Source organism: Melanostigma gelatinosum, assembly GCF_949748355.1.
Source record: "Melanostigma gelatinosum genome assembly, chromosome: 10".
Classification (NCBI taxonomy): Eukaryota; Metazoa; Chordata; class Actinopteri; order Perciformes; family Zoarcidae; genus Melanostigma; species Melanostigma gelatinosum.
The window spans coordinates 15,341,824-15,367,662 of NC_136643.1; the positions used below are offsets into that span (position 1 = coordinate 15,341,824).

The 25,839-nt window shown below is 43.0% G+C and overlaps 2 protein-coding genes across 3 annotated transcripts; one reads left to right on the top strand and one right to left on the bottom strand.

Annotated features, from left to right (window-relative positions):
* Positions 1 to 402: 402 nt before the first annotated feature.
* prkra (protein kinase, interferon-inducible double stranded RNA dependent activator) lies at positions 403 to 5,382 on the top strand. Its single transcript, XM_079276532.1, has 8 exons — positions 403 to 586; positions 1,649 to 1,824; positions 2,371 to 2,452; positions 2,753 to 2,828; positions 3,047 to 3,164; positions 3,267 to 3,361; positions 3,484 to 3,646; positions 4,073 to 5,382. Exons 1-8 carry the CDS (start codon positions 546 to 548, stop codon positions 4,228 to 4,230), a joined length of 909 nt encoding a protein of 302 aa, XP_079132658.1. The 5' UTR covers positions 403 to 545; the 3' UTR covers positions 4,231 to 5,382.
* A 362-nt stretch (positions 5,383 to 5,744) lies between these two features.
* On the bottom strand, positions 5,745 to 25,839 carry osbpl6 (oxysterol binding protein-like 6). 2 transcript variants are annotated; one of them, XM_079276998.1, is made up of 22 exons: positions 25,678 to 25,839; positions 19,257 to 19,379; positions 18,784 to 18,837; positions 18,254 to 18,367; positions 18,000 to 18,155; positions 16,203 to 16,341; positions 15,848 to 15,951; positions 15,408 to 15,500; positions 14,209 to 14,377; positions 13,668 to 13,798; positions 12,761 to 12,868; positions 12,209 to 12,340; positions 11,498 to 11,585; positions 10,760 to 11,013; positions 10,284 to 10,421; positions 9,958 to 10,021; positions 9,692 to 9,770; positions 9,454 to 9,598; positions 9,217 to 9,361; positions 8,918 to 9,044; positions 8,590 to 8,712; positions 5,745 to 8,450 (listed from the first exon to the last, which is right to left on the bottom strand). In XM_079276998.1, the coding sequence occupies exons 1-22, from the start codon at positions 25,822 to 25,824 to the stop codon at positions 8,339 to 8,341; spliced, it is 2,745 nt and encodes a 914-aa protein (XP_079133124.1). In that variant the 5' UTR covers positions 25,825 to 25,839; the 3' UTR covers positions 5,745 to 8,338. The 2 variants fall into 2 exon arrangements, with proteins under 2 accessions (XP_079133124.1, XP_079133123.1); XM_079276997.1 differs by having other exon boundaries at positions 17,985 to 18,155.

A 25,839-nucleotide genomic window follows, 5' to 3' on the forward strand; every position in this document is an offset into this window, starting at 1 on the left:
TTTTTATCAACAAACAAAACGACATAAACACATGAAGGTAAGGGCAGCATGGTCTCCATCGCCTATATGCAGAGACATCTAAATTCATACAAACACACACACATATATAATAATAATATATAATATAATAATATATAACGTGTGTATATATATATATATATATATATATACATATATATATATATATATATATATATATATGAAAGTAGCCAGTGTCTTTAAGATTACATATGAGGAGGTTTTAAATACTGAAATCTAGTAACAAGTGATCCCTGAACTGTTGAGACTCTGGGGAGACACTTCACACAGTGACCAGCAGGGGGCGGTAAACACTTGACATGCGGATGACCCGTTTGTGACCCGGATGTTGATATGAAGGTACATTCCGTATTTTCCCCCGGCCAGGTTACAATGAAGAATTGTTAGTATTTTCAGGCCATTTCATACCCTTTATAATAACAAAACTAGATGCCCAGAATAGTAGAGATTCACCCGCAGTATAGTCTTCAATCAGCCCGCAAACAAAACGACATAAAACTGTAAACATGTCTCAAGAAGGATATCAATCAGCCTCCGCGGACACGAGGTTTGTTGATTTATTATCACTCTAAACGTGTGCTCTGAATATACAATAACATGTGGACCGTATTTAACTGGCTGAGATAATAAGAATGTATGAGTGACAGGAGCGGACTGCGTCAACGTGGAGCTACCGTTAGCTTAGCTGGACGTATATCTGAGAGTTTTAAAGAATACAATGTTATCTTCACTGCTGCAGATGTTTTGAAAACTACCTCATTGTTTCGAGCAAATCATCATCTCACCCACAAAACCACACGTCAGTGTATTTAATGTATGTCTGTTGTCCTAAAACTGTGTCTATGTGATAGATATATGTATGTCTTCACTTTCCTTTTCTAATATTTAACTGTTGATTTCTGAATTTGATTCATTACACCCCCAACAATTAGTTTGTTGATAATTCATTGAAAATTGTTTATTAAGAAACAGAGTGTAAGTCGGGTCTTTTTAGATAGTAAACGCTAATTGTTGCAACTATAAACAGACTTCAATTAATGAATAAAGTGCAAGAGGGCTGAGGCCAAATCATTTGAAAATGAATGGTGGTTAATGGTAGTTCACAGAATAGGAAGGTATGCTGTCACAGATCCATGCAAAGGTGTAGATTTGGTATAAAAGTTCATTAAAAAGCTTAATTGCAGCAGTATTTAAGTAGAAGAGAATATATCATTTTTAATTAAATAGCCCCATAATGATTCTGATTACAATAATAGTCTGTGTCAGAAACATCTGATCACATTCAGTTTCAAGTCAACATGATGCTGCTTTAGATGCAACGACAGAGACGCAGTGCTTGCTGCCTGTGTGCATGTAAACGTGTTCTTCAATGTTTTGTTTTTTAATGCTTAAAGACTTGCCGTGTCATCCCATCGTTGGATGCACTACAGATTGTGGAACATGTTGCATTATTGCAGACGCACAAAACACCACAACACAGAGGACTGAGACCTTGAGTACTTGTCAGTTTCACAGCAGGACGACGGCCTTGAGCCCTCGTAATAGCCATCCAATAGAAACCGCCCAGTTCATTTGGTCTTTGTTTACGGTTTGTGGTGTTCAAATACAGCTTGAACACACACGAGACGCAGAGGACCAACCCCAGGAAGACACCGATACAAATCCTGCATGAATACGGCACCAAAAGTGGCAACCTTCCCGTGTACGTGATGGAGAAGGCTGAAGGAGAGGCTCACCAACCACACTTTGTCTTCAGCGTGACAATCGGAGAAGTTGGCTGCACAGGTGAGTTCCTGTCCCGCCTCCTGCTGTGCTGACAGCTGCCTGTCACTCCGTGAAGCTTTTCGATTTAACTTGAAAATCACACGTCGATAAATTAGAAAGAGCGCTCCAGCTTCCGACGTATTATTTGTAGTTTCTTGCTTCATTGTCGGTCCGTTGCTGCAGTACACGCTTGAATATGTCCTCTAATATATCATCTATATGCCGTGTTTGTTTAACTAAGGTGTCTCACTTCAGGCATAGAGCAGTGCAGGTCCAGAGAAGTGGATGAGATGCATTTGCAAAGCTGTGAAAGTGACAATAAATAACCCAGTATTTACATGTGCCATCTTCAAACAACAGTGAAAGGGGACGGATTTGTTGCTGCGTTATTTTATATATGTCCTCTCCAGTAGCATCGAGGGTGAACCTTTACCTTCCAGAATACACCATATTTATTCTTTAGCCACTTGAGGTTTTGGTGCTATTTTCTATCTGACTGTAAAATACTATTTCTATTGTATTGCGTAATTTCTCTGTGTGTGTGTGTGTGTGTGTGTGTGTGTTCAGGTCAGGGTCCTAGTAAAAAGGCTGCTAAACACCAGGCTGCAGAGGCTGCCCTGAATATTCTGCAGATAGATGCTGGCAAAGTGTGAGTAGAGCTGAAATTAATATTGAAATAAAATCAATTGGCAGTAATTATTATAATCGTTTTAATAGTTTAATTCATTTTTTTTTGTATTTTATCTTCTCAAATGTTCTCAGACGTTCACAATTTAAATGTATCTGCTTGGGTTATGATGGCATTTTCCACAACTTTCTGAGATGATAAATGGAGAAAGTAATCAGCAGATTAGTTGATAATGTAAATGATCATTCGGTGCAGCAATAAGTTGAGTCTTGTTAGCTGTGTAGCTGTGGTTGGTAACTGCTGTGATGTGATTCTCAACAGGAACGTTCCGGTGAAGTCTGAGAGTAACGGTGTTGTAGCAGAAACAAACCATCCCAACTCAGTGGGGATACTGCAGGTGTGTTAATCATGTGTGTATGTGTGTGTGTGTGTGATGGTATATTGGCAAATCTTTGTGTTTATGTATTTGAAGATTTTAGAGTAATAACATAAGTAGGGAAAGCCTGGTGTGTTTGTTGATTTACCTGCGATGGAAAGTGTCTTGCAGCAAAATGTCCTTTTTATTATGTGCACAATAATTATCCTGTCATTGCTTTCTGTTATTTCTCTTCCCAGGAGTTAGCGTTGCAGAGAGGATGGCGTCTTCCTGAATACACAGTTTTAATGGAGGCTGGTCCGCCACACAAGAGAGAGTTCACGGTTACGTGTAGAATGGAGTCCCTGTCGGAGAAGGGTGCGGGTGCTTTTGAGACATTTGTGTCAAATCTATTGACGTGACGGCCATTCCGTGTTGTTGTCCCTCCTGCTCTTCATCTCTTGTCTTATGTTGCGACAGCTGTAGGAAATTCAAAAAAGGGAGCGAAAAAGGCAGCTGCGGAGAAAATGGTGTCCAAACTTCAGAGTCTGTCAGGCTGTTCTGAAATCACATGGGTACGTCGACGAGTTCCCACCCATCTGAAGCGACCACATGTCTTAATACACGTCCTCTTAACGCTAAAAGTCTTTCAATCGTGTGTACGTTCTTTGTGTGCGTGTTACATTTCATCATTCAGACGCCGAAACCAAGCGTCCGATTTGAGAACTTAAGGAACTCGTCGGCGGAGAATATATCTTCACTGAGAAGAAACCCGCTGAGCATTCCCAACACGGATTACATTCAGATGATGTTGGAGCTGTCCAAGGAGCAGGGCTTCGAGGTCACGTACTTCGACATCGGTGAGAAAACACACACACCGCTGATAATAGATCTGTCGATAGAAAAACAAACAGGAGACAGTTAAAATCTGTTCATCACTGACGGAACAAAACGGCTGTGAGTTATGAATAAAACCAGCTATAAATACTCTAAAGGATTTCTATAATTTGTTGCATTAGCATTATTTTATCCGATCTCTGATACGGCTGAAATTACAAACAGTAACTGAATGAAATGCCACTAAAAGTACTTTAGCGAGATAATTACTGACTATAAATACATTTAATGGGTATTCTGACCACAAACGGTATCAAAAATGTTGTTTGGGGCATCGTCAATGATGGCAGATGTGCATCGAAGCGTGATTAGCTGAATGGAAAGCCCACAAAGAAATCCCTTTTTATTTATTTGTGTATGTTTTGAAAGTTTCTTGTTGCACTTTGCAGACGAGCTGACGGTGAACGGCCAGTACCAGTGCCTGGCGGAGCTGTCCACTTCCCCGGTCACCGTGTGCCACGGCACCGGCATTTCCTGTAGCAACGCTCACAACGACGCGGCACACAGCGCCCTCCAGTACATCAAGATCATGGCCTCCACCAAGTGAAACCTCCACCCGTCAAACCCCCCCCCCCCCCCCCCACTTCACCCCGTCACCAGCTGATGTCCAGTGATGACGAGGCTGTAGATTGCACTCGCCACTCGTCTTCCTGCCACTGGACGCTATAAGGTCAAGGTATATTTTTATATATGTAAGTATGTGTGTCACAAAGCAGGCCGCGATGCATAATAACTCTCCGTACACTGGCTGGAATCATGCGACTTTAGAGCAGTATCTGTCACAAACTTTCTCAACATCAACAATCCAATATGAAGGAAATGTTGTTAGAATACCATTATGTGTTACTTGAGTGTCCAACATACTCTATTTAAGCAAATGCACATGTGTAAATGAGATAGCAGCAGTGAATAATAAGAAGCACTTCCACATTTTTACATAATAAGTTTATGTTGTATTTATGCACATTTGTTGTCTTGCTTTAATGGGACCTTTCCCTCCTTTCTGGCCAGGATGCAGATGTTTTTTAAGTTCCAGTTCTCTTAATACATTTTTTCTCCAGAGTTCCCCCCTGTAGCATTATATCGAGCCAATAGAAGAGCTTCAACTTTTAATTTGCTTCAGAGATACCTGCCTTTCTGTTAAACTCTAAAAGTTAATTGTAAAAGAGAAATATTTTTGTCTTATATTTGAAAGGACGTTCTGCATTTTCATCTACAGGTCGAATTAGTTTTTCCCTCATTTCCGTTCTTCCATCTGTCGGTATGCAATCTGCCGTCTGTATCTGGTTGGCACTCAAAATAGATAAAAGATGTAGATTCATATTCTCATCCTCCTGTGCCTCACAATACCGTGTGATGTATGCAATACGTGTAGGGACTGCTCTAGGAACGCATCCCTGGTGGAGAGCAGCAGCAACATGTGTATGAATCCAGAAAATAAACACTAAATGTCAACAAGTTTCTGTGAGTGATCGTACAGATTGCTGCGGTGCCGTGTGCGTCGTTATTGAATGCAACGTCTCTCGCCAGCAATTTATGAGGCTGCGTGTTTCGCTGTATCAGTTCAAAGGCAATTAGTTGAGGGCCTGTGCACTGCTGTGATCATTCACTCTTGATTTGTGTGGTTTCATAACTAAGAGACGAGAAGGCACACGTCAATCGTTGTTCACCATCTAGTACTTATAGAGCCGAGCACTACTTGTGTTGAGAAAGGACATTCGTCTGACTGATATTGTGATTTAAATGACGATACTTTTGTTTAAACTGACAACAAGCTGGTATTTGTGGTCTACATTGTAATAAACAATATGCATTTATCTTCAGCATAATTACATTTGACTTGTTTCTACACAAATAGAATCGGAGAGAACTAATGCAGATGACTTATCGAAGTCAGTCAGAAATCAAGTCGACTTCTGACGGTGTTGGCAGCGCTGCTTAAGCCAACATTGAACCTGCAACAACAGATTTTTTGTCAATTGACTAATCTGTTACGAATAAACCTCACACGCACTCCTCACTTGAGTTTTACAGTTTTATTAGAACAAGCACTATGTAGCAGCAGTGTACAGTGTTCATGGAAAGATATGTACTTTGTTAAAATTGCACTTTAGAAGGTACCCATCAGGAAATAGATTTGAAAGCGCTGACACGGTGCTTTGGGATACATGTCAGTCCAAAGCAAAAACAAAAAGTCCAATTGAACAAAAACAAAAAACCTTTTTTTTAAATATTTTTTGGTAAGGCATCTGCAATATTCATTGGCAGGCTAAGTAGTCTAGACATGCAGGTGCAACAGTGGATGACGAAAGCATGAAGAGGTTTTCATGAGTATTTTTTTCATTTCAGTCACTATGATACCAAAACCTACGCAAAGCATTGTTTTTACCTCTTCACACACCTGATGTGGTTCAGTCTCGTTAAAAAAAACAAAAATCACTGATGTAAGGGAAAAGGAATCGGCTTTTTAAGTAGCGACCCGTCTTCTAAATGTGCCGTATTTACAGTGATAACCAAAATGTTTTGGTTACATGTTGGTGTAGCAGAGCAGCGCAGACTGTCTGCAAGCATTTTACAGTCAAATCCCGTCAAAGACGTCTCCCTTTAAGACCGTAGAGGAGACACTTTGTCTGCAGAGAAACCCTCGGCACGTACAATGTGTCCTCTGCAGGGAGCTGGAGAGCGCATAACGTCCGGAGTTTATTCATGGCATACCTTCTTTGCATGGGGATTCTCATCAGTCGTGTGTTTGTGAGGCATTAATAAATGCATTAAGGCACAGCAAGTGAAACGGACACTGACAAGTTCTAGCATTGAGTTTGTGATCGGGGATGAAATGAAAAGGGATATGGATGCAAAGCAGTTCTACCTTTTTTGGTTTGTGATCTACAGTACCATATGAACAGTGCACACCAGATGGAATTGCTCCACATAGTTTTCATTCTACATATTTATAGTCCCTCGCCCCCGCGGTCCTGTCCGAGGGGAATCCACTCGGATATGCTCGTACACAACGTGTGACTCCGTGTTTGTGATTTCAATGATATTTTATAACTCTGTAATGCAAAAAAGGGGGACAATATTAACACCTTTAAGCTAATCTGCTTTGCAATACGTAAATACACAAAACTGCAAATAGGTAACCGGTGCTGTGCAGAAGCCCAGAATGCAGCAGTACAGTCTCTGGGGAAATCACACACACTTTGATTGTTGAACTGTAAAATTGGTAACTTATGAACTTGTTTGGCTTTCAATATCTAAAACATTGAAGGAAATATTTATTTGTTTTTGACCGACAGAATACTGATACGGCATTTTCACCTGTAGGTGGCTCTGGTGTTTCTATTTTGGAGTAACTTGTTTACTTTTGACTGAATGAGTTTTGGGAGTTCTGACACAATTAATAATTCATCAAAAGAAAATGTATTCCTTATTTTAGAAGGAAAATACCAAACAGCTGCTGGTAATAGTTGTTTTCTTTGTTTCAACCCATTTAAAATTTTTGGTTGTGAGTCAGAACAAGAAGGTACATTTAAGATGATGCTTTGGTAAACTGTGATGGTGATTTGCAGCTTGTGTCGATGAGTGTTTTCCTCGTACATATATCAAGTCGATATAAAGCCCAGAATCACAAGTGTGTCTGAGAGCTTTACAGTCTGTACAACCTGCGCCATCATCTTCTCTCAGACCTTTCACTCAGAGAAGTGTTTTATGTTTGAGAGTGCATTATATATGGCGTGCCTACTATATCAGGAGGGAGTTATGTGTGTGCGCGTGTAACCGCGTGATTCAGAGGATGTGGTTTCATGTTTAAAATTAGACAGTGGAGTACGGCACCGCTCTATTTACACAGAATCTCCACTGTAGGCTGAAACACAACTGTGTTGAGCATTTCAGAAAGAAAACATTGGGTGAATGTTGTAGGTGTCTCCTGCATCACATGTCCAACACACTGGAATAGGATTTACATCTATGGTCGCCATACGGACGCCGCTGCAGCTGAGATTAATTTAATTTAGTTGTTTCCCGAGAGAGAGTACTGCCGTCACACAAATTCAACAGTATTAAAAAGGCAAAAATAAATAAAGTCTGCCAATTCAGATAATGCTTTTTCACTAAATTCTGAGTCCAAGATATTTTATAAAAACACCTTTTTTTCTACAATGATTGATGATATAGTAAATGCGGCTAAACGCCAGTGAAAGCTGCTCTCTAAACATGCAAATAGGTATCGTAGGTAATCGAAAGGTCTACTTCATAGCCTAGTCTAACCCAAAACCGTCTTCAAATCAAATGGCTTCAACGGAGAAAAAAAGCGTTAAATCATGTGACTTGTACGGGTGTCTTTTTAAGGCAAGGACATACTCGGAAGTCGAAGGAGCTGAGGAAAGATCTACAGAGGAGTGGTACGAGCTTCCACAAGCACAATGAAGGTGATCCTACGGGATGTTTCCACGGATGGACGACCGTGTTGCAGCGCCACAGAACCTCGACAGGCTCGCCGGGCCTCAGGCCATCCCTCAGCTCTGTAGCCGGCTCTGCATCCCTGCACACGGCTGTTTCATCGTAACGTGTTTCTCTTAACACCTTCTTGTGCATCGGCGACAGCCGTCTTTGTCTGCGATGAAGATATGATGGACATGGCAATCCGTGTGCTACCACAGGTTCATTGCAGATTCCATATTGATGAAGCCGGGGTTTTTGCGAAGCTCCCAGTACGTGTTGTTGGAGACCCACCTCTCTTTGTGATTGGCATAAACCACTTTTCTGCAAGAAAAAGATGGAGAAGTGACAGTTACAACTGAAAGTGACGAGGGGAACATTTCATTTATTAAGATATACATACATATATATATACATACATGTTTCTGTCTGTGAGTTTTATGCATGTGGTTACTGTGCTTACTTGAAGAAGCGTGGCTCCAGTTTGATGTCGTTCTCCTCGTTCCACTTTCTCCGGACTCTCTGCAGGTCCTCAATGCGCTGCTTTTCTGAGGACGCCATCTCCAAGCGCCCCTCCTCCAGATGCCTGCGTGACCCAAACACAACTTTTCAGTGAACAGAAATCAGACGGTCATACAAAGAACAGAGACAACATATTGCATTTACACAAAAACAAAAACATTATTACGAGATTAATTCCTCAGATTGAGCTTGTTTTTGTGAAATCAGTGACATTTTATTTCGCATTCGGTGGCCGCAGCGTACTGGCAGCGGAGGATGTGATGCTGTACCTTTGATCGGGCCTGAATCGGGCGTCTGTTCGGGGCAGAACATCTTTCAACTCGGGGCAAAGTTCATTCAATTCAATGGCAAACCTGGTGAAGCCGTAGTATAGCTCGTAATCTGTCGGCATGGAGCCTGACAAGGAGAGGAAAGAACGTAAACAAACATCTTAAAAATCAACTGTAATAGTTGTTAACTCTCCTACCCCATCCACTGAAATGTGTCAAGGAACAAAATATATTGTTAAGTGACCTTAAGTGGCCGGTAACACCAGTCAGAGGGGGAAGTCCGGTGAACCAGTGCCTACCTGGCCTCCAGATGCATTTAGCAGAGGGTGGGACACCACAGTAAAGGCCCTCGTGCCATTTTCCAAAAAGCCTGTGGATCACTTTCCCTTCTTGATCCATCACAAATCCTTGAACCTCATTCACATTAGAACTCCAGTAGTTTCCCTGAAAGACAAACATCACGTTGGAAGCTGCCGTGTACCACAATGCAGTGCATCTCCATCACGTCTTCACGCGGACTGCTGAAGCGGTTTCACCTTGACGAAAGTAAGTTTGCAGAGGCAAGCGCTGCTCTTCGTGTTTCTGATGGTGATCTCCCCGTAGTGTTCGATCCACCGCTGTCCACTGAGGATGTTGTGCACACAGGTGGTGACTTTGTTCCATTCATAATGATCTCCAAACCTATGAACATACAACAACAGCCTTGATGGTAGTCGAGATGAAATGTGTGGATTTGGTTTTAAACATCACTCAAAGCTGCTGCATCGAAGATACCTGGGAATCATGAGATTCACACTCCCGATTGGTAAGATCTCCATCGATTTCCCCCAGAACTTGTTTTTCCATCTCACATCTGAAAAGCAAATCAGTGAAAAACAAAAGAAATAAAATACAAATGTATAGACCACTCAAATCTTTGCATTTCTTTTCAAAACGTAAGAAATAAAAGAATCTATTTTAATCAGTACAAATTCAGCTGGAAATGAAAAAGTCTTAATGAGACCGGAGCTCATCTCTAAAGCCACCTCTCACTAACCTACCTTGCCAGAAGGTGAAGTTCTTGGACTCACAGTGGCAGGCAGAGACGGGAGGATGGTGGCTCACCTGGGACACAAGATCAAACTACAATTGCCGCCTCCGCCAAGCAGTCAAGGGGCAGTTTTTTTCACATCTGTCCTTTACATCCATGTCTGTCCAAAACTCATCACTTCAACATTAGTGTGAAACTGTTAAAATGTTAATGTTAATTCTTGAGTTATACCCAAAAATGTGTTTTGTGAGGACCACCAAATTCTAATCAGTTCAGTGTAAAAAGTCATAAAATGTCCACACATTCATAGTACGTCTTAAAAAATGCCGAACACACCTGTTCGGAGAAGAAACAGAAGCCCTTGTCTTCCCGAATACATTCATAACTCTCTCCGAGCAGCGGGTTGAATGGTTTACTTCCTGCTCTGTAGTAAGTGGACGAGTAGCCCGAGACGGCGAAAGCAGCGACGACAACCTGTGAGAGAGTCAAGACAACATGGCCAACATCAACAAGAGGGGATTAATCGCTTGCTATTAAAATGCTTTGCACGAATAAGCCAAACATCAGCATGCAGCAGCCACGATCAAAAGGACAGACGACAGAGAAAAATAGGAGGATCCAAGGTGGACAGCTGCAGCGGAGCATATCGCCACCTCACAGACGTGAGACTTTGTGTTGGTTGTGACTGACACCTCAAATATGAACAAATACGGGTGTGAGAGACACAAAACACGGATTTAAAACCAAAGCAAACAGCGATGAAGGGTCACCCCGTTCTTACAGCCGACGTGATGAACATTGGATTTCTTTACCATGCGCTCAAAAGGATCCTCGGTCTCAGCAGCTTTGTCCAGCAGCTCGCTGTACTCCAGCTCTTCACACATGTGCTGCAAGGTGTTGAGCGGCTCGTTGAGCTCCACAGGCATGGACACTTTGGACAAGTCCTTGCCGATGTTGTTCCTCAAGATGTTCCAGAGGTTAATGTTGCCGGTGTCGGGACACGGCGCCGACAGGCAGCTTCGCCGGCCGTTACGGAAGGCACTGCCAGCGAAGTCTCCGTTGGCCACTGGGATGAAGAAGAAGAAGAAGAGAAATAGTCATCAGATCAACAGATTATAAATTGGTGATTTAGACCAGAATAAAGTAGGTAAACCAATAGAAGTAAATCCAGATAAAAGAAACAAAGATATAATTCAAGTAAAATGAGATTGAGCTCTGCAATTCATCTATGTTTTAAGAAGAGATTTAAAAGTCAGCCTCATTCCCACGAGTAGACGTTCATAAGCTCTGGACTGAGCCCTCTGGTTAGGAGCCTGGTGCGCTACAGTGTGGGATGAAAAGGACGGAAATATAGGAAGACAACAGGCCACAAGGAGCCTTAAAAGTGATGAATGAACGATCCTGCCAGATGTGTCCGTGTGTGTGTGTGTGTGGATGTTGGAAAGGAAAACACGGTTGATCCAGCCAATGGGGTCCCCCCCCCCTCCATTAATGTCTAACAGGGAATGGACGGCGGCTCGGTGCTCATGGTGGTGCAGGATTGGACCTACTTTGTCTGGAGACGTTATCAGTCACACTGGCGTTGTCCTCTGAAATGTTATCGCTCACATCGCTGACGTATGACTCATCGTCTGAGCCCTGCGAGGGGGGAACAGGTACAGAGCGGAGTGAGTCAGCGCAGTAGAGTACAACACAGACTCTGATCACACCGTGAGTAGCGGTTTGCCAGCGGCTAACAAACTGCAGCAGTCGTCCGGCTATCTGTCCCGCTGCAGTAATCACAAGACGAGGCGCTGCGGCATTTTCATACTTTTTATGAAGCGAACACAATGAGGCCAAAGAGGAGCATATTGCTGCCCCTGTTACAGTCACCGGCTGCTGGTGTAACACAGGTCTGAATGGGCCTGCTGTTGGAGCTGGATGACGCGGGTGGGGGGGGTTGATACAAATGAAGAGGAACAGACAGGAGTGCTATGGCTCAACTGAGGGATGAAGCCGTGGGGCAGGTTGAAAAGAAGTCCTCCTGTGTGCCTGGCAATAATTAGAGTTTCCGTTATCTGCTTATGTCTCCTTTTCATGCTGCCTTCAGTAAATGCTGACTAACTCCAGCTCCGCACACTGCCATCACGTGATGTTTTATCTGGCTTCCCAGCAGCAGGGTTAATCCAACCCCCTTCCTTCCTCTACAAACCGCCCCCCCCCCCATGGTCCAAACTGCCGTTCTTTCTTAAGAACACTCAACTGTCTCAACTCCCTCATACCTCATTCTCCGACGAGCTGGCTGACAGAAGCACTTCCTGGGCATCAAAGAACTCGGAGACGGACTCCGACATGGAGAGTCGGCTCTCATTAGAGGCCTGCTGAGTCAGAGGGATCCCCATCTGTTCTCCAGCCTGCAGGAGAAACACACAAGCAAACACACGAGATGTGCACCGTGCCTCGCTATGATGACAGGTTTAAGAACCGAAACAGACCCGAACACAAACACAAACAACCGTCAGAAGACAACACAGGGTTCATTTCGCAGCATGTGTATCCTCGCCAGAGGGCGAGCTCCCGTCCGCTTCTAATTAGTCTTTTCTTTCTGTTCTTCCATTAAACTTAACGTCAGGTTCTGCATAGAATAATGATCCTTAAAGCTTAGCTGCCAGGGTGTACTGGAAAAACCATCAATCTGTAAGCACAGGAATCAATAATGCGACTGATGAATGCATGATGCAAACACTCCAAACTACCCGGTCCGCCTCATTGTTTTAACAACGTAAGAGTCAGAAATGTGCTCTGTCAGCGACAGATTGACCACAGAGACCTACCTCATCAGGCGTGGAGATGATGTTCACACTGACAACTTGTTCTTTCAGGACAGATTCAGAGTGGATGCGGTTGAGTCGGGTTCGAAGTTCTGCATTTTGGGACAGGGCCTGAATAATAATAAGAGTAAATAATAAACGTGTGGTTTATTTTTCCGCTTGCTTTGCTGTTTCTCTGATACTGGGTGGAGGGAAGATCTAGTGTCTGATGCACTGGATGTGGGTACTTTGAAAGGATTGGTTTGGATCTTCTTTTTCATATCTCAATTCTGTCACATGATAAGTTGCTGACATTCCTCCTCTCCGTACTGGAAGTGAAGCGATCGCTTAAAGCAAAGATGGCGGGCAAAAGCCTGCAGTTACCTACAAATCACGGACAGTTTTAACTGGAGGAATGCTGACAGTGGAAAAATAACTCTCTAAACATGCACATGGACATGTGAATATTGTATCAAGATAGACTAAAGAAATATCTGAAGCTATTCTTATTCCTATAAATAACAAACACCTAAACAATGAGCTGAAACATGCTACAAAGCTGCAGAATGAGCCGATCATTCTCTGTGGGTTCATCGATACAAACCCCCCTTTTCACATGCAAGTAGTTGTATGATTTTAAATATACACATATAGCCACTTTTAGTAAATGTGTACACGTGAAACAAAACATCAAAAAGACTAAATTAACAGTTGTCATCAGCAGCTGCAGCTGTAACGACCATAAATCCTAATCATCAACTTCCCACAGAATCCTCACCTCCGGCCTCCAACAACAATGTCACACAACGATCCAATTAGGAACAAAGCGGAGATAAAGCAGAGGAAACTGAAATGAATGTCGACTGTTGGCAGAGGAACAGTCCAATTAAATCACCGGGGTAGTGGGTAATGGTTGAAGACGGCCCATTACCTGTGACAGAGACTTCCTGAGAGAGTTGATCTGGGCCGATTGGTCCGACTGCTCCTGGTCAGACAGAATCTGTTTGATCTTTTCCTTCTCTATGGCGACTGTGTTGAAGGCCGACTTCAGCAGGGAGTGGACTGCACAGAGACAGGATCGCACTGAATCAGTATCACATACGATCTGATCATAAACGTATCCGTAATTTAGCTGACAATCACTTCCTGCACAGAAAAACTTTGTTTCCACACAACTATATATTTGTTAGGTACAGTGCACAACTTCTTCCATGTGCCAGAGTTAGCTTTAAGCTAATTGTGTGATTGTTTCTTTCCTCTCTGACTTATTTTATTGTTCCAAGATCTCAGAAATTAACTTCATAAGTACAATGACATCATAAGCAACAGAAACAACTGGCAAAACTACTGCATGGAAATGTGATGTAGGTTGTAAGAAAGCAGAATAATCCTCTAATATTTACAGATGTAATGAAAAACACTTGTACACATCTTGTCTTACAACCCTGCAGCCGTGCATGCTGCCCGCCCACCTTTCTGGGCAATTGTGCAGAATTCCTCCTGAAGCTTAATGTAGTCACTGGCACACTCGACGCTGTCTGTCAGCCGGGAGACGGGGGGTTGAAAGTCCACCAGCTCGGCACACAGGTTGGGGTTGGACGAGTGGAGACGGACGGGGGACATGCTGGCGGACAGAGGGACCTGGAGAGAGATGAGGACCACAGAGGACCACCGTCAGTCAGCCGAGGGGCACGATAATGTGTCTGACAGAACAAGAACCGTGGTCCAATGAGGAATAACTCAGAAATGAACAACACATCCTGCTGTCTTTGACTTACTACATCTAGAAATCTCTAAGGACGAACACTATGGAGGAGCTTTTATATCACGTGATAGCAAACCTATTCACGAGAGGAAGATGTCTTGACATTGGAGGTTAAAAAGAAAAGCAACAGTGTGTGAAAGCACATTTAGGCTTTTACAGAAAAGTAGAGATGAATATATTCGGCAAAATAAGGAAGAATTAGCAGAGATGGAACAAATACCCACTCAGGCCATAAAGATCACATCAATGAGTGCCGGTTGCAGTGCAGACCGATTAAAGAACAAAAAAGATCAGAGCAGTGGGAGTATATTTCACGTTAGTGTTATTAACACTCTAACTGGACATACGGGCTGATGCAGGAATCAGACCTGTGACTGTGATCAGTTACGTCAGTGTTTCTCTGGCCACTAACAAACCTTTTATATTTAAAGGTTACTGTACTTTATGTGCAAAACATATTGCCCCAAATCGATTACTAACTACGAGCACTAAACACCATCACGCATTGCGCTGAAGCAAAAATGGCAAATGGACGAGAGGAGAGAGAGCAAATCCATAATCCAAATCCATCCAGAAGATAACATGCTCAATGTGAGCAGAGCAGCGCATCACAACACAAACGGCCACAAAATACTTTGTATTTATTCATTTAGTTGTACGCTTATTGCCCCCACATTGACAACGGTGGCGTGTACCGCTTTACTCCTTCCGTTCTGACCTTTCACAATAAAAGCTAGAGACTTTTACGCTGAATTACTGCTTATCAGGGAAACTTAAATTCACCCAGAGAAAGAAATCAAGTTATATACAATCCTATAGTACACGTTGTTATATTCACTATATATATATATATATATATAGATAGTATGTGTATATATCTGTGCTGTGTGTGTGGGACTTAGGTACCTGAATCTGGAATTTTGGATCTTTGCCGACACTTTTTGTTCTCCATCTTCTGTTCAAGCGCTTTTCTTTCTTTGACAATTCTACACAATTGGTCTTTGTGACACACATGGATCAAAATGTGCAAAACAAAATGTGGTTAATAGAACAAACACATCACAAATAAAGCAAAAGAATCGCAGTGAAAATGGCAAAACCAGACCACGTTCACAAAGATGAGTCTCAAACAAAATGTTGAGGTAGATGGAAGGTGCAGTGTTAAAAACACAAACGATGCATTTCAGCCAAAAACTAAAATACAAAAAAATTTAAAATATACAGATCAGTTGGAGAAGCAGCCAGGTGTTCTGTGAACAAAGCTTAATCCTGTCTGTCTCGACAGGTAGTCAAGGTGACTTCCCTGGAAAAAAAGTGTGTGTGTGTGTGTGTGTAACTTTATTTACCTGCATTTCTGTGAAGTTGGGCACTGACTGTGTCCTTTGTAGAATCTCCAAACTCTGCAATAGCCGGCTCAGGTCAGTCAGATTGGACTGACATCGTGCAAGCTCTGAAAACATAATTCACACACACACACACACACACACACACACACACACACACACACACACACACACACACACACACACACACACACACACACACACACACACACACACACACACACACACACACACACACACTCAGTGTCATGTGTCATGAAGTAGGCATCAATCCTTCTCTCAATGTTTTAAAATACTTACAGTAACTTCTTTATGAAGTCAGATTTGTTCCCAGCATGAGGAAGAAAACTGCACTCACCCTCTGCGCACTTGTCCATCTCCTCGGATTCCTGCAGCCAAGCGACCACCTTGCTCTGGCCGTTACTGTAGGAGGCGGGCAGGCTGCTGTCGCTACTCGGGGCCACCGGCTGCCACGGCAAACTGCTCGGCTTGGCCTGCTGAGGGGTGACGGGGAAACAGACAGAATGTTTCGTCCGTGACTTGTCAGCGTTTACTGTACTGTGCTCTAAACGTGTCACCGGTTCAACGGGTTTTGAACACACTTCAGTTCAAGTGGTACTGACATTCTGATAGAAGGAATATTCTGGATTCGGGAGTGTGAAAACATCTGGTGTAAAAGATGCCAGAAACTCCAAATTCCTCAAATTGATGTCGTTGAATTCCTTGTTTGGCCTCGTAAGCAGCAAGAGAGCAGTTCACTTGTCTGACCAACAATTCCATAAGCGGCCAAACAGCTGACTACCAGGTGTGTACTGCTATTCGTTTAAGTACCGGAGCCAACCTACGTTAAGTTGAGGAGAGGGAGGAGACGTCCGCTTACCAGGGCTCACCATAGCCAATCATTTCAACTTTCCTTTTTTAGCAAAAGTAATGTCTCATGTTTTAAAAACACATCGCAGAGCAAACGCTGTTGTGTTTCACCAAATCAATATCTTTATCTTTCCATCGCTAACCTGATAGACAATAATACACCACCTGTCACCAAACAACGTCTCCCTGTACTTGTTGGGGGACAGCTTTAGATAAAAACATAAAACAGTGTGTGCAGTCCTAAAGAACATTCATATTAACACTAATCGTTGGTAACCAATCAACATATGATGGTCCTCCCTCCAAAGCTCTTTGATGGAGCAGTTAATTCTGACTCCAGGATTAGAGACTCGTGCTTAAGCTGTTCTTCTGGGAGAGCTCATCAGGCTGCAGCCAGCTGCTCTGAATCCAGATCCTGCTGATCACCTCTAATGACCAGCATGATAGCCACACTCCCAGGACAACCTGCATCCTCACAGAAACACAGTCCAGACACGTCAACGACGACCGGGGACCTCTACACCGAGTGTGGACAAACAACCGTACACTGTATACACAAAGGCAACAGTGCTCGATATGAAGTTATCAGGTGGGTCATCCCGACAGAGACAGACTCAGTCTTGTCTGAACGTTAAGATTTTCTGTCGTTACTGTGAACGTTCAGTGAGTTTTACTTCCAGGCAGGAATTATAAACCTGTGAATTTACAATATCACACAGTAGGCAATATATTGTAAGCTGTCCTTCCTGCCTTCTGGATGAGATTTTGGTAAACTATCCCAGTTCAGTTCCCAATGAAAACAGAACTTGGCGATCTCTCCTTCCCAATGAAGTACCCTTCTTGAATAAGAGAGCGAGAGAGAGAAGGCGAGAGACAGAGAGAGAGAGACAGAGAGACAGCGAGAGACAGAGAGAGAGGCAGAGATACAGAGAGAGACAGAGAGAGAGACAGAGAGACAGAGAGAGACAGCGAGAGACAGAGAGAGGCAGAGATACAGAGAGAGCGACAGAGAGAGACAGAGAGAGACAGACAGAGAGAGACACATAAGTCAAATAGTGTCTGGTTCAAGCTTCGACAATGTGAGGATTGCTGCTTTCCTCAATTATATATTGTAAATTGAATATCTTTGGACTGTTCTTCTGACAAGAACATTTGAAGATGTCTTCTGGGAACCTGCGATAGACAGGTTTTTTTCTTACGCTTTATAAACCAGAGGATTTATTGATTGAAAGAGAAAACAATCGAACGATTACTTGGTGGGAGGGCTCACCTTGGCTTCACGTACCACACTCGGGGCAGGTTGGGGGGACTCCTTGGCAGCCGGCGGGGGAAACGTCCGCATGGTGGCCTCCCGGGGAGATCGCACGATCTCGTTCTGTCGGTAAAGCCGGTGATGACGCAACTTGGACACCCAGGCGTCAAAGATGTCTTGAGATTTGACCTAAATGGGAAGACAGCTTTCAACTCTGTCCTCCGCTGACCTCCTGTCCTGTTTATCGCTGCTGAAATGACAATATTGACTCGTCCCATCAGCGTTACCTTCAGGTGATAGATATGCTCCTCAGTGTCCAGGTCGATGCGACGGGCTCTCTTCTTGATGGACATGACTGAGAGGCCAACGTCGATGCTCCCGTGAAGTTTGCCCTTTTGGATCTAAGGTAAGTGATCAACACATGAGTCTACTAAAAGCACAAGTTTACTCGAGGTTTACAGTTCGTCAAATCATTTGTGCACAAAGTCTGTTTTATCTGTAATTACATTTACAACAAACTTCTTTCACACGAAAGTCTGAAGACGCCAAAGAAACCTCCAAAGCGTTGATCACTTGTATTCACTTTAAAGGAGCTGTATTTAACATTCAATAATCACTTTTTATGAGAAACGTGAGGACAAGTGATCCACCGTGTGCATGATTCTTTGGGCTCTTCACAGTCGTGTGTTACTTTTCCACTTTGTCCGAATTTGTTTTTTAGTGTTGCAGATGTTTCTGCTGACTCATTGTCATACCCAGCTGATGTCAGGCCGGGCCGCCCTGTTTCTGCCCGTGGGTTACAGTCAGGGGTACTTACATCAATGGGGGACTTGGAGTACTTCAGGATACCATTGTCCAGGACAAAAAAACGCTGCGGAGAATATAAGCACAGAAATAATGTGTCAGTCGAATAACAGGAAGGGCAGACGTTGAATGCATATTATCACATTGGACCTGGTTGTATTGTGGAGTCAGGTCGTCTGCCATTCATCCTCTCATAATTAGCCGTGTTCTGTGGTGTTGTGAGTTCAAACATGATGGCATCAGGGACTAGTCTCCACTTTAAATCCTGTGTTTTGAGAAAACAACAGCTAAGCTGATGCTGAAGGCGGTGACCTCAGAGGAAGAGGCTCAGAGAGGGTAACTAACGCAAGGTGAATGAAAAGAGGAACTTACCGTATTTCTTTACCAGACAGCAAACTGTTTAACATTCAAGGAGCGGCTCATTTTAAAAGTGCCCCCCCCCTCCGAACAAAAGCGTTCATGTCTCGCTTTGTCTGTCGATCTTACCTTGTGCCAGCCTTTCAGGGGCCATTTCCGCTTCTTCAACATAAAACCCTCGTGTTTATCAGGCCTCTGCATGTTGCTCTGGCCGATTTTCAGCCCCTCGATGATTTCCCAGCTGTCTGCCTCCTAGAGAGGAATAAAAAAAAGAAAGCGACATCAGAAGACAACAGGAGATACAGGTCCTGTTGTAAAAAGAAGAGATGAAGTCATGCACAAATTATGAAAATACACTTTAACGCTTCTGTATTCTTCTCTCCCCCTCCCCCCCCTGTACTACACATTTAAAGAAATACTGCCCCATTCTAATTCCTCCTGCTTTCTCAGCATTTCCACTCCATTAGCTTTCTCCTGACTGTGCTCTTGCAGTAGGTCTGTAAATCAAAGGGACATCTCTGGAGTAGAGGGACAGCAAAGTCAGGCAGGGACAGGTAACACATCACACACCGTCCGTTGAGCGTCGTTCAGGTGGTAGTTTGTGCTCAAGTCACAACATTTGTAACAAATCTGCTTCATTTTCCTGTTTGTGTCGATCTACCTCTATGGATTCTTGGTTGACCAAATATTTGTTTTCTATTGTATTTATTTATTCTAAACTTGTTTTGTTATGTTCTTGGATCACAAAAAATATTATATGACATTAATGTATTAATTAATGTTTTTTAGGGTCCTGGTAAACAAACAGAAATGTTTTCTGTGGTATTCATTTTCTAAGATTTAGTTTTGAATGGTCTTAGTTTACCCAAAATAATAAATTGAAGTCCCCCTGTTTAGCATTTATGAGCAGTATATTAACATGTAATAAATGATTTACAAAACACTGTAATGTAGTGGTAAGCAGACATCCGTATTTATTAATGTGTTAGTCAACAACTACATCTCCTCCTGTGGGCAGAAAGATAACGAATAACAGCACAGTTGTAATAATATAACATTTCATGAGAGAAGTTATGATTTTTTACATTAATTAAAACTTAAACATATCCGTTTTGCCGTGTGGGACTACGTTATAGTTATACTACTACTGCTACTGGCTGAAGTGGAAAGGACTCAATTAGAAAAAGATGATGTCACTTGTGTGCACCAATCAGGATTCAGCAACATTTTAATGGAAATGAATGACAGTTGAGAGGCTAATTAGCTGATTTTGCAGTCTAAAAATAACAATTTTGGGTGTTTTTTTACTCCAAAACTTTTGCGTATTTGATAATTTAGAGACATTTTTTAGTGGCTTTAAACAAGCCTGAAGGAACAGATCTGCAACCGTGTGAGAGAGACAGAGAGTAACAAGGGCACTACTTGTGTTTTTGGGCCGTTACAGACCAGATTAAGTATGCTATTAATAACCTTCATGGCAAAACCCACAACTCAACATGCAAAAGCATCTTCGGGAAAACCCGATAACAGCCTGTGGCTCTTCACTGCAGCCTCGGACACAGGTGTGTGTTACCACACCCGACCTTAGCTCGCCGGACATTGAACAAAAGGAGAAAACAGCTTGTTTAATCTAATGGCCGGGCGAACAGATCAGTTTGTTGATGAGGTCATGTTTCTGCGCTGACGAGAGCCCCTCCCCTTCTGTGGCTCTGTGCGAACGAGGAAGTGGAGCAGCTCAACTTCATCAGCAAAGCGAGCATCACTGTTCAAAGCAATCATGTCATAAAAGGATAACCGTCTACTTGTTATGCTCGAAGCAATTACGTCATTATCAGTTTAACAGCTCGACTGTATAACGTGAAATGATTGATATGGCGACGCTTCAGACCAACTTCCTGTTACCTGGGGGCAGTACAACCAGACTTTCAACTGGATCTAAATTGATGAATCAACACTGCACTAAATAAAGAATGGCTTTGCGCTGCAAATATTGCAATTGAATGCACTTTCCTGGGAATCGTTTGAAGAGCCAAACCAAAGGTTGGAAATCAACAAATTCCTCATGAGGAATAGTCCACTCAACCTCTGGCTCCACGTAAACACCAAAGTGTTTGCCGACTATCCTCTTATATGGAAATGACTGCTACAGTCAGAGGATTTGCTTTTGTTATTTCACCCGAAATACAGAACTGAATCAAGTCGAAGTGATTTCCCGCACTCCCGCTCGCATTCATTCATCTTACTGCAGAACCATTTAAAGCTGAATGAGCCGCTCTCCCTCTTGGTGAGTCAGAAGCTCTGTGAGCTTCTTCCTTTGATGCTGGAGAACTTTTAACCGTAGTTTCTCTGTCGTCGTATCAGTTAAACAACACGGTTACAGTAGAGGCCAGAACACTGAGATGCTTTTTATAATCCCAATCATCAACTAAATCAATCCTGTGTAAGTAGACCTTTTAATGCTGCAATGACTCACAGTTCTGGTCTGCCTGAGCAGGAGAAAGGACAAACACTCTTTGGGGAAATCAGCACTTTGAATGTCCGTACGACGGCCCACTTCTGATGACGAGTGTCTCTCACACATCTGCTTCTGACACGGTGACTGTAGGACAAACTTTTCTTAAGCGCTGCATAAACACGATCAAATTTGAATCAGAAGATTTTCCAATCGTTTCAGTTCACTTCAGTTTATGTCCTACTTTACCGTGAGCGTAGTCGAGTGGAACAAAACATAATGATGTACCAACAAGAGTGATAAAAGCAACAAAAAAATCAGTTTCATCTTTCATGGGAGTTCTGAATCTAAAGGCCTAACATAATCATTGATTACCCAAAATAAAGGAAAGCTTCTGTTAGTGAGGAACCTCAGGATAACGGCTTCATGTTCTTATGCTATCGTCGTCTCCTTGCCTCGTGAGGTAACAGAATAAAGGGAATAAGACCATCATGGCTTCCGTAGCTGGCAGAGAGTCGCCGGTCTGCAGTTCAGATTTAAATGAGTCTGAAATCTGAGCAGCTCTAGTTTCAGCAACAACTACCCAAGACACGTAACATATACAACCTCAAAGAGCCCTTGATGACTTTTTAATGGCTCATAACAATATTGTTTTTATACTGAGTGACGTCTGTCATGGTCTTTGGTGCTGTGTGTGCTTGTGTTCTGTCTGGCTAACTTCTTGGTACGTACAGTATACGTGCTGCAGCTTTTCTTGGCATGATTGTTTGTATGTGTGTGTCCTTTTGTTACTGCTGGTTATGTTTCATTTTTCTCCGCTGTACACAGACTCTACTTCGCAAAACAGAACTTCATCTAAATGAGATTACCGGATCACATAAAGGTTACATATGGAGGTGTAATCTGTGAATGTTTAAATAGATAAATCGCTCTAAAACTGCTTAATACTTTCACTCAATCTTACCAGTTAAGAAGTGTACGTTTTCAATTAAAAGCTGTATTACAGCTATCACTATGCACCTGTGTGTTCTCTACAAAATACCAAATACTAAATAATTCAAACTATGTGGTATGTGGTCTCTTGTTGTACTTGTGTAAGAGTATACGGTACTCCTTGATCAAGTAACTGTAAAATGTTCCCACCCCGTCCTCCACAAACACTGCTCGACAGCGATATTTCAGCAGCTAATAAGCACAGAGGAATAGTTGTGAGGATGGATTTCACCGCGGTGTCTGAGCGGCCCAATGGGCGAGACGCTATCACCCTGAGAGACTCTCGTTCTCCGTTTAGACGCCTACAGATCCAGTTACACGCCTACGGTCCACATGTGTGATCTGCTGACCCGTAGGAGACACCGAGGCTCATTCAATGTAAATATGTTCTGTGGATGAGTCGAGTTAATTAATGAAACAAACATATTCAAAACTGACAACAAAAGAGGTATAAAAACAGGCCATTTACAGACCAGCAATATTAATATTATGATAAATTAGTAAGCTGTACTTTTATGTATTTTCTTTAAAACCCACCCAAAGTTCAATAAAAAAAGATTCTAAAATGATAAATAAAGAAATACATCCGTACAGGACAGGGGAGATGCTGATTCATGCTGCTCCAAGTGCTCCATCATTCTTTCATCTACACTAACATCGGTTTTGTTGCGGTCATTAACATAAAAACAGCCGCTATCTGACCACAGAGCAACTGATCATCATTGATTTTACCACTCTCAAAAATGAAAGGGACCTTTCTTAAATATTAGCCGCAAACGCAGCGTGTGACTCCATCTGTTCCTCCTACTATCTCCAAGCCGGAAACATGTTATCGAACCAGGAAATGACGAGCAGTAACGGGGAAAGTTGCAGCGACATCCTGATTCGTGAGTGTGTGTGTAGATAGATAGATAGATAGATATATAGATGTGCGTGTGTGTGCTTACTGCAGGTGGTGCCTCTAATTGCTCTCGTGAGGCCCTCCAGAGTGAACAGTAGTCATCAGCAGAGGGGAAAGTGACATGCATTGATTGTAAAATGGGGCCTGGACCTCATTTAAGGCTTCCCCTCAACAAAACGCCCCTCTCTCATTTTTCCCTCAAAACTGAGGTCCAGCCAAGCAAGCTCAGGTCTTTTTCCAGCGTCTACTCTGCTTGCTCAGGATGTCTCGGGGGAAGATGTATTTTACTGCATCGTCTCTTTAGCACCGGTCCCACTATACAATATACAGAACACACTAAGCGATGCAGGGAAACACAGAGAATGTGCAGGTATAACTTAGCATCGTGTCACTTAAGCTCAGAGACAACTAAATATGCCGGAGATGTCCTTATATTCGCTTGTGTATAATAATAGTAATTTATAAAAATCCATTCTGGACCTTGGGGATAGTTCGGTCTAACCACAAGGTCCATTCACTAGCTGTCACACGGTTTGCTCACTGGTCATGAAAATCATGTTATATGATTGAAAGCTCCAGAACAGCGACTAAAAAGACCTCGTGTTGAGGTTGTTTTGTCAGCTATAAAAATAATCTGTCATTAGCTTTACATTGTGGTTGCAAAGGCAGACATAACAACTGTTTCTTTTCTTCCATTTTACTGTGACTTTAGAGTGTCTCTTTAAATGTACTTAGTCATATGCAGACATATATGCCTTTCTTTCCTTGTACATATTCATCATGGTTGTGAGCTAAAACCCTGAGGCAGTTGAATCAAAGAGGATTTTGAAGTGTCACTGTTTTTGAACCATGTACCTGCCTCTGTAGTAGATCGAGTGTCTGGGTACATCGCCCACAGGTACATCACTCATAACGCAAAACAGCTGCAACAATCAAGAACTCATTTTAAATTCACGATATGCCGCCGATTCTTTCAACACGCCGCTGACTATCTTGAGGTCTTGATCAAGACGGTGTGCAAAAATTCAAGGGAATCTACTTGACAAAGAGTTTATTTCCTTCTTAGCGGCTGCCTCTTCGGGTAGTACCCGACTTCATTAAGCACATTAAAAGAGATGAATGAGAGAAGAGGTGCTGCTAGATAACCCTGCTCTCAGATTTAGCTGGCTGTTACATAACGGGGCCGCCGGGGAAATGAAATAACTGAGACCTTTCCCCCATGAAGGCCTTGTTATCAAAAGCAAGTATTGATGTGAAAGAAAAGAACAATGAACGAGTTAACCGCCCGTCGACCGTGCGCTTCAAACAGGACCGACCGCCTTTTCCCCTCAGAAAGCCGTCTCCCGGACAAAGATCGGCTCCCACGCGGCATCCCAGAGCACGCCACATGTTCAGTAGAGCACCGAGCCTCATCAAGTATTCATCATCGTGTGCCGACGGAAAAGCTGTGATGTCAGAGATTCCGGTTTCGGTGTCCGGTGCATGTGCGGCCATGGTGGCACAGCAGCTCGGTGAGGGGAAGAGGGCTGGGGGGGGGGGGGCTTCACTTTAAGCACTTGCCCTGTCTCTCATTGTTCACCACGCCTCTGCAAGGTCTTTACTTACAAACCAGGGAGTTATGGCCGCTCTGACTTGGCCAATTAGTCATCTAATCGGTTGATAAAGTCTTTTTCCTAATGGACTTTTCAGAGGGAGTAAACTATAAATCATGAATCAGTAACACGGCTGAATTCATCTGCAGAGGGAAAATAGAAAACAGAGAAACAATTGACCGGAGTAGCATTGCTGTGGCTACTGTAGCCTTGACTGAGACTGAGTTGTGATGGAAATGAAGCTGAACTTAAGTTATTTTTTGCATCTTCTCTGCCATTTGTTAGTATTTTCTTCCCTGCTTTGAGTCAACCGTATAATTTGCATGAGGTAATGCTGCCTTTCTGTTTCTGCCAGTTGCTTTGAGGAATGCCTTCATCTTGTTTGGAAGAGTCAATGGACAAAACCGTGTTAATGTTGTGTGTTGTTAATGCTTTACTATTTCCTGGGAGTTCCCTTCTATTTGCATAAACTCTCACGAGTCTCTCAAGAGGACGGCACTGAAAGAAGACTGCAGCAACCAAACAACAATATTCACTCCTCCCTATGTTACCACGGCTCATTCATTCAAAGCGCTTCTATTTCCGATAAAACTCAACGTAGACTCCAATTACCTGCCGACTGTCGCGCTGGGAGGAGGAAGAGGAGGAGACGCTCTTGTGAACCGGCGTGGCGCTCTTGTTTACTGGCGGATAGTTCCTCTCCTCGGAGCTCATGGTGCGGCCGTGAGGGCCTCGCTGGTAGTGCTGGAGGTGAGACATGGTGGGCACCCGTCG

Bases quoted from the DNA above. Each gene is read 5' to 3' on its own strand.
- prkra (XM_079276532.1), top strand. From the start codon at position 546: ATGTCTCAAGAAGGATATCAATCAGCCTCCGCGGACACGAG. The intron at 587-1,648 runs GTTTGTTGATTT...GTTCAAATACAG, and splicing joins TCAGCCTCCGCGGACACGAG to CTTGAACACACACGAGACGC. The intron at 3,165-3,266 runs GTGCGGGTGCTT...ATGTTGCGACAG, and splicing joins GGAGTCCCTGTCGGAGAAGG to CTGTAGGAAATTCAAAAAAG.
- osbpl6 (XM_079276997.1), bottom strand. From the start codon at position 25,824: ATGTCTCACCTCCAGCACTACCAGCGAGGCCCTCACGGCCGCACCATG. The intron at 18,368-18,783 runs GTAAGTACCCCT...CACTTACCTTAG, and splicing joins ACTCCAAGTCCCCCATTGAT to ATCCAAAAGGGCAAACTTCA. The intron at 11,586-12,208 runs GTATGAGGGAGT...CCCCCCTCGCAG, and splicing joins CCAGCTCGTCGGAGAATGAG to GGCTCAGACGATGAGTCATA.